This window comes from Sitophilus oryzae, unplaced genomic scaffold (genome assembly GCF_002938485.1).
Source record: "Sitophilus oryzae breed Bouriz unplaced genomic scaffold, Soryzae_2.0 scaffold_1436_pilon_pilon, whole genome shotgun sequence".
In the NCBI taxonomy this organism is placed as follows: Eukaryota; Metazoa; Arthropoda; class Insecta; order Coleoptera; family Curculionidae; genus Sitophilus; species Sitophilus oryzae.
This window is the reverse complement of record NW_022146100.1, coordinates 5,402,989-5,411,446: the sequence shown is the minus strand read 5'-3', so window position 1 is coordinate 5,411,446 and position 8,458 is coordinate 5,402,989. Positions and strand designations below refer to the sequence as shown.

Genomic DNA, 8,458 nt, shown 5'->3' with positions numbered 1-8,458 from the left:
AGTATTTTTATAGTCATTTTGGAGCAACCTGCCAATTTTTATATCACTAATAGTTAAAATTAGAGTATAATAGAATTAAATATGACTTAATTAGCTATAGAGTGATACACATTTTGTCATCTGATCTTTATTCCTCAGCACTCAATAGCTTACGACTTACAGCAATTATTATAGAGTTGGTATACAGATTGTTAACTGGACGGTTACTTATTGGGGAACAGAATGGCAACACTGCCTACATTCCAAATGAGTACTTACTAAGCTAAGCTGCCGACTCGTCCCGTCGCGTCGTCTCTCGACGAGCGGGCCGAGGTTGCCATATTTCAACCATAAAGCTCTTGCCGCAAGTAATAAACAAATTAAAAACCTGTATAGTTTAAATTTTAACGGCTACAGAGTGGTTTGTCAGACACCTGGAACTAACATTCCTCTATATTTCGTAAATGCCTAGAATTGTAGTAATGCGGATGCATATAGGGGAAAGTGTCCTAAGATGGCATAGCTTGTAAAATGACTTATTGCTCATTATTTTGGTCATTAACTACTGGTGCAAAAGTCACGTTTGTGCTCGATTTGGTTTTCTGTTATTCCAGGCGGCAGTTAACGTCAAAAAATTGTTTTCACTCAATAACTAAAGAATCCACGGACAAATAACACCTGAGGGTGCATCCACATCATCCTAGAAAAAGCAGAACGGCGCAGCGCCGGCGCCGGCGTATCAGCGTAACGACCTTGAATCGATTTCCGGCAATTCTATTGGCTAAAATTTTTCGAAAATTCATCTGTCAAAAATTTCAGTCAATAGAATTGCTAGAAATCGATACAAGATCATTACGCCGATACGCCGCCGTTCCGCTTTTTCTAGGATGGTATGGACACGGCATATAAATCAACCGGCATGCTAAGACTGCGTAGATCCCATTGTTTAAAATTTTTATAAAATTTGACTTTGACGACGCCATTATGGGTGCCGAGTCAGGGCCGGATTAAAACGTATCAAAAAAATTCCCAGAAAATAAACTATTGATAGACAGGGTCGTATTAAAAAAATACTGTAATTAACTGCAACTGAATTTTATTTACACAATACTTTTGTCTAAACAATTCCACAACTTCCACAAAAAAACGCTGAATGGCGTCATTGCACATAGACGCGTCTCAGTAGGCTAACGGCAGCAATGGTGCCCAACGAGTAAGAGAGGTGGCCTGCTGGGTAATAAAGCTCATACTGCATCATCATCGAGCTCGCGGCATGCGATCCGAACTCGAGAAGCTGAGTGGAACAATATCTCAACCAAACCGGCGACATGGAAGGGTGTGAAAAGGAACATTTTACCCCAGGAGGTAGCCCAACTTTGAAAAATCCTCCCACCTCCACCGAGGTGGCCGAGCCCCATTCAGATTCCAGGGGGGGCTCATTTTCACACGTCGATAGTGATCCAGCAGTGGTACACTTGGCTGCAGGATCTTCCCAAGCCACAAGTGCACAGGAGAATATTACCCAAGGCAGGTAATAAAGCTCATACTGCATCATCATCGAGCTCGCGGCATGCTATCCGAACTCAAGAAGCTGAGTGGAACAATATCTCAACCAAACCGGCGACATGGAAGGGTGTGAAAAGGAACATTTCACCCCAGGAGGCAGCCCAACTTTGAAAAATCCTCCCACGTCCACCGAGGTGGCCGAGCCCCATTCAGATTCCAGGGGGGGGGGCTCATTTTCACACGTCGATAGTGATCCAGCAGTGGTACACTTGGCTGCTGGATCTTCCCAAGCCACAAGTGCACAGAGAATATTACCCAAGGCAGCAAAGGCGCCGGGAGTATCTCCTCTCGACTGGAAAATATGGAGATCGGAGGGACAACCGATGATGACCTCTCCATAGACTCCGACTCCGAAAAGGGGCTGCTCAATCCGGAAGCCGACACAGGCCAAGGGAAAAGCATCAAGAGAAAAAGTCTAACGGCGTTCCAAAAGGCAAAAAAAGTCTACCGGAACGCTCAGACTTTCTTGAAAAAGATGAGTTTGAAGAAGGAGGAAGACTTAACCGAACGGGAAAGAAACCTCATCAAGCTCAACAAGAGAAAAATCTCCAAATTCGAGATTATGGATCCCTCCCCTTATGGATCCCTCCTCCAGTCCCGGAAAAGGATGAGACAACGATGAAGATCTTGGCGAGACAAAATAAGAGCCTATGGACACAGGACTGGAGAGTAGTCTCGTCAGTCACCAATCCAAACGGAAAAGAAAGGATGAAAAAAAATGAAAAAAATGATGGTGAAAGTGATCGCCATTGACGAGGTATCACTAGATCGCTTGAGGAAATCGGAAGGAAGCATCAAATTTGGTCTCGGGACTCTAAAGGCGAGGCTTCGTGCCATTCTTGTCGTTAGGCAAGAATGGCACCAAGTCAACCAGGGCATCGGGTGATTCAGATTAATCTGAACCACTGTGAAGCCGCGACGGAGGATTTGATGCTGTTCATGAGTGAAAAGAAGGTGGACGTGGCCTTAGTCCAGGAATCATGGATCGCAAGAGACAAAATCCAGGGAGGTCAAAAGAATACTTTCTACTTCACCCATAGATTACAATTAAAATGAGAGCGTGTATAGTAACAAGAAGAGCACTAAAGCTTACCTTGCTATCCCATTACAGCACAAACGATGTGAGCGTAGCCACGTGCGAGGACCAAAAGGGGTTCAAACTTCTACTGGTCTCAGCATACATGCCATATGACGAAGAGAATCCCCCGCCGGAAGCGGTCCGAAATCTGGTTCGAGAAGCCAGAAGAATGAGCCAACAGCTGGTGATAGGATGTGACTCCAACGGCCATCACATCCAATGGGGAAGCAAGGATATCAAAGAAAGAGGTGAATCGATAATGGATTTTATACTTTCTAATAACCTTACTATATGCAACAGAGACAACTTGCCAACGTTTGCAAATAAAATTAGGCAGGAAGTTTTAGATCTAACCTTGACCACGGAGGGACGGCGTTTGATAGTCGAGGATTGGAGGGTTGATCTGGAGAGATCCTTCTCCGACCATAGGAGAATACTCTTTAGAATAGAAGTCCCGCTTGTTAACCCTATAAAAAACGTCGAAAGACGGACTGGAGTAAATATGAGAAACTCGTGAATAGGTATTCTAGCGAAGGGGAACTAACCCATATCCGGAGAAACCGAATCGCGACTATATAGACAGTACGGTTGAGAAATTAGGAGAAGTGCTTGTTAGAGCTTTTAAAAATTCATGCCCTGTTAGCCGACCCCGTAAAAACATCAAACCGTGGTGGAACGCAGAGTTACGGCAGACTAGGACAGGAATAAAGAAGCTATACAATAAAGCACAAAAGAAGAAAACGGAAGAAAGTTGGGACGTTTATAGAAAGTGTTTCAACGAATATAAAAAGAAAATAAGAGAGGCTAAATGGGTATCGGTAAAGGAATTCAGTGAGTCCATCACGGACACCAACGAAGCAGCCAGACTGAGGCAGGTATTGTCCAAAGAACCGATGGTACCAAGCAACATCAGGAGACCAGACAATTCGTAGACTGAATCCAACGCCGAGACCCTCAATCTTCTAATGGAGACCCACTTCCCAGGCTGCAAGGACCCTGAACCAAACGAAATCGATCGGCAAGAGTCGAGAGATGACAATGGATCAGGGGACGAAGCAGAGAAGAGGAAGAAGATCAGCAGGACCATCACAGAGGAGAGGGTAGCATGGGCAATTCGTTCATTTAGCCCATACAAGTCGGCAGGAGTGGACGAAATAACACCAATCACGCTGCAGAAAGCTCCAAGGAGCATCCATACCCTACTAACCAGGATTCCGGGAATGCTTATATTTGGGGCATATTCCAAAGAAGTGGAGAGAGGTAAAAGTGGTCTTCATACCCAAGGCGGGTAAACCAAGCCATCCTTTACCTAAGGACTTCAGACCTATTAGCCTATCATCGTTTTTACTGAAAACACTAGGGAGGCTGATAGATCTACATATTAAGGAGACTACAGATATTGAGAAGCAATGTGCTGCGAAACACGCATACCTTAAAGGTAAGTCAGTCGAAAGTGCTCTGCATTCGGTAGTAGGTACAAAGGAAAGTGCTTGAAGGAAAAGTGCCTCATGGATAAGGAATACACATTAGTGGCTTTCTTAGACATAGAGGGTGCTTTCAATAATGTAAAGACAGAGGCGATCAAAAAAGCCATGGAGGAACTAAAGGTAGAGCAATTAACCATCAACTGGGTGTTAGAAATGATAGAGAACAGGACTATCACATCGGAGATGGGAAACAGCTCAGCCAAAAAGTGTGCAACACACACACAAGAGTGTGTATTATCACCTCTGCTGTGGCTGATTGTAATGAACCCGATCCTGACCTCTCTGACAATGAAGGGAATTAGGATAAGGGAATTAGGATAAAGGCATATGCAGACGACGTGGTAATATTGATCGTTGGCAAAGACTTGCAGACGCTCAGTGACATCATGGAATCTGCTCTGAAGAAGCTATCGGAATGAGCAAAAAGGAATGGTTTGGGCATCAACCCAGACAAAACCGAACTCATTCTGTTTACAAGAAAATACAAGATACCCAAGTTCACGCTACCGTGCTGGCTAAGTGGAAGGGAAGACACTTGGGCTTGCTAAGGAGACAAAATATTTAGGAATCGTTCTGGACTCGAAGCTTTCCTAGAAAAGGAACACGGAGAAAAGGATGATAAAGGGAATAAATGCATTCTATGCATGAAAAAACTATTTGGAAACAGATGGGGTCTGCAACCGTACATTATACACTGGATGTACACTGGTATAGTTAGACCAATCATCGCTTATGGAGCACTAGTATGGTGGGAAGCGGTGCTTAAAGAGACTAATAGAAAAACCACAGCCTCACAAAAGTACAGCAATTAGCAGCTCTAGGTACAACTGGAGCAGGGAACAACACAGCGCAAGCTGCGCTAGAAGCAGTTCTGGACTTGCAATCAATCGACTGGCTCGTGAAGGATCTGGCCGCTAAGGGTGCCCTAAGATTAAGGAAATCCAATCTGTGGAAACAGACCAACTACGGTCACTCGAGGATATTGCCAGTGATAGGGAAAATCATGGTGAACATGAGTCCACATCTGCTAGACCAGAAAACGGACTATATGCTCACCAAACATGATTTTGGGGAAAAGATAAGGATTCGCATCCCGACAAGAGAAGAATGGAAGAGCAACCGAGTAATGAACACTCAAGAGATAGCAGTCTACACAGATGCTTCCGCAAATTCAGGGGGCACAAATATAGGCATCTTCTCAGAGGAACTAGACATCCGACGATCTTTGAGGCTATCGGATGGCTGTAATGTTCTACAAGCAGAGGTTTACGCCATAAAGGAAGTGGCTAGTTGTATACGAGAGAAAATTGTTGATAGACCAATAGGGGATATAGTGATATACTCTGACAGTTTGGCCGCTTTAAGAAGTATCACCTTGCAATCAGTGAGATCGAAAACTGTGATGGAATGCCGAGAAGCACTATCTTGGCTGCGTTGGGGCGGGGCTACTCTGTGCTGGGTGCCAGGCCACAGCAATGTGGTGGGCAATCAGGAAGCAGACAGACTTGCCAAAGACGGGGCCAGGGGAGAGGCCGTGACAGATGACTCACCACTTGTGACGATCAACACACTAAAGGAAGCTATAGGAACTGCCATCAAAGCCAAGTGGCAAGAGACATGGCAACACCGTGAGGACTACGCTACAGCCAGGGTTGTTAAGTAGTTTATGAAGCAAAAAACTACGCCAAAAACTACGCGTAGTTTTTTGTATTAACTACGTTTAAAATTTTAAAAACTACCTTCAAAAACTACACAAAAACTACGTTAAAAACTACCTACAAAAATATAGTAAAACATAAACAATTTAGACTTTAAACAAACATCAAGCCAAATTCTTATCATGGAAGTATGAAGTTATATTATATTTGTATAAGTTAAACAACATCAGAAAAAAAGACAATTTTCTTTACAACAAAAGTGTATTTTCTACATTGAACACAAAATAAACTATAAATTCTTATGGAGAAATTCTCCATAGAGATTTTTCAGGAGAATATATGATTTTTTACATCTAAAGGCACAACTTCATAATTCCCCTCTCCCGGAAGGTATGGAGCAAGGTATGGAGACATCGACGTCTTCCAAGCATTTTTAACTACTAAGTATCAAAAATATCACATAATAAGGAACAAATTCATAAAATATAGATTTTTTATTTCTTTAAATTGATCAACAAACAAAATTTTTAGGTTATGTTTTCACTGTTATTTAAAAAAACTACATTAGTTACATAAACTACACATTTACTACTCGACATTTAAAAAACTACTTGTGACATGTAGTAAATGTAGTTTATTAATTACTACGTGTAATTTAACAACTCTGGCTACAGCTCGAAGACTATGGCAGTGGTAGATAGCAAAAAGACAAAACAACTACTAAAGTATATTCAACCCCGAGCTGCACCAAACGTAAACAGAGACATGAGGCAAGCACGTGAACAGGAACGCTGTAGTAATATAACCAGGGCCGCACTAAGATCGGGTATTTCAAATTATAAAATTATTATGTATATTTTTATGATTTTTTTTATTGTTTATGATTTATGATGGAAATTTATATTATTTAATTGTTATCAAACTACATAAAACTAGTGAAATAAAGTGATGGGTAGGGGTAGGGGGCGGGCATATTAAAATATTACATTACTCTTTTGCACGACCGATTTTAACAAATTTAGTGTTTTTTAAAAGGGATTAATTTGTTCTTTAAAATAATTATCTTTTTATTTGGTACTACTGATTTTTTTATTTCCATTATTGACAGCAATATCTGAATATCGGTTTAAATAGGTATTTGTATTATAATACTATTTGCAAAAAATGCAATGATGTAAACATTTTTTACATTTAGACCAGTTAAATTATAACATAATTTAATACATTTTAGTTTACTAAAAAAAACACTTTTAACTTGCTGTATTATCCGTTTTAAAGTCTAACGACATTTTTTTTTAAAAAGCCGGATGTATTAAAACTATTCAAATAAAAACTTTTTTAATTATTTTCAAACATTTTATTAACATTAGATTTATAAAATTTATAATTTTATTAACATTTACAAAAATATAAATATAATAATAAATAAATAAATAATATAAAATATCTAACTTTTGAGTTTTTGTAATACGTATGTACTTATATGTACAAATATTTTATTTAAACATAAATATTATTTTCTCTAATTGTAACTTGTACGAAGCGATAAACAAATATTGAAATAATAGAAAAAATATAATAATAAACAAGAACAAATAAATAACAGACCGCGAAAGGCAACAAAAAACGATTTTAAATAATAATATAATAAAAAAATAAATAGTCCTCTAAAATAATAAATTCGGACAAGCAATATAATCTCAATATTCCGCACGCGGTGGCCTATCAAAGAGTATTCCTTATACGCGCTATGCAAGCCGACCCTGTAAAAAATCTCAACCGCCTACCTCAACTATTTCATGGCTGGCCGGCCAATCAGGGTAGATTTCGCCGCTGGCACGTGCTGATCACGCACTGTGCATTTGTGTATACTGGTGCATTTCGAATTTGAATTCGGTATAGAGCACAAAAAGAACCTAGTACGCATAATTGTAGATGTCGTCACTGGAAACTGTCTCACGGGGGTAAACCTCGTGAGATGGAAAGTTTCCGACGACGACTACTGCAGAGAATGCGGAGAGGAAGAAGAAACCATAGAGCACCTGCTGTGCCACTGTCCGGCACTAAAATACCGACGCTTTAAAACTTTAGGGCAAGGCCTCCGAGTGAGGGATTAAATATGGTTGCAAGCCCCAGCAACCTAACCTAATCTGACAACTGTCTAAACAAATGAATCGTTAACCGCGCATACTCCTCGAAAAGTAAAAATGAAAAAATAAATTAAACGTTTAACTGTAGAGACACACATATGTTTAAAATTAAAAAACATGCCAGGAGTTACAAACAAGAATTAAAGAAATACCAAATAAAATATCTATTGAACAATATAAAGAGGCTACGTACTACGTACAAATTATGTCTATCAATGGACGTAACAAATTTTGTTAATATTCAAATTGCACAAATTAACAAATCAGCTAAAGGCAGAAGAGTAACTGATGAATTTAAATATAAATGTTTGGCGATATACCTTTCCGGGCCAAAAATGTAACCTAATAAGTGTCTGCAAGGTGCATGCGAAAACTCCTTGTGTTGTGACGTCATTGTAGCCCTTGTCATTCCCAAGCAGCATTTGGATGTCGGGACAACGTTGTGTCACGCGACCAAACGTCGGGGCGCAACGTCGGCACAACCTCGTGCCAACCCTAGTCTGCACTAGTTTGGAGAATAATTTTTGGGTCGAAACGACG

The 8,458-nt window shown here is 40.4% G+C and overlaps 1 protein-coding gene across 1 annotated transcript; it reads left to right on the top strand.

The window, feature by feature from the left end:
• The first annotated feature begins 2,400 nt into the window (after nucleotides 1–2,400).
• LOC115876560 lies at nucleotides 2,401–3,555 on the top strand. Its single transcript, XM_030892370.1, has 3 exons — nucleotides 2,401–2,532; nucleotides 2,586–3,083; nucleotides 3,154–3,555. Exons 1-3 carry the CDS (start codon nucleotides 2,401–2,403, stop codon nucleotides 3,553–3,555), a joined length of 1,032 nt encoding a protein of 343 aa, XP_030748230.1.
• The last annotated feature ends 4,903 nt before the right edge of the window (nucleotides 3,556–8,458 follow it).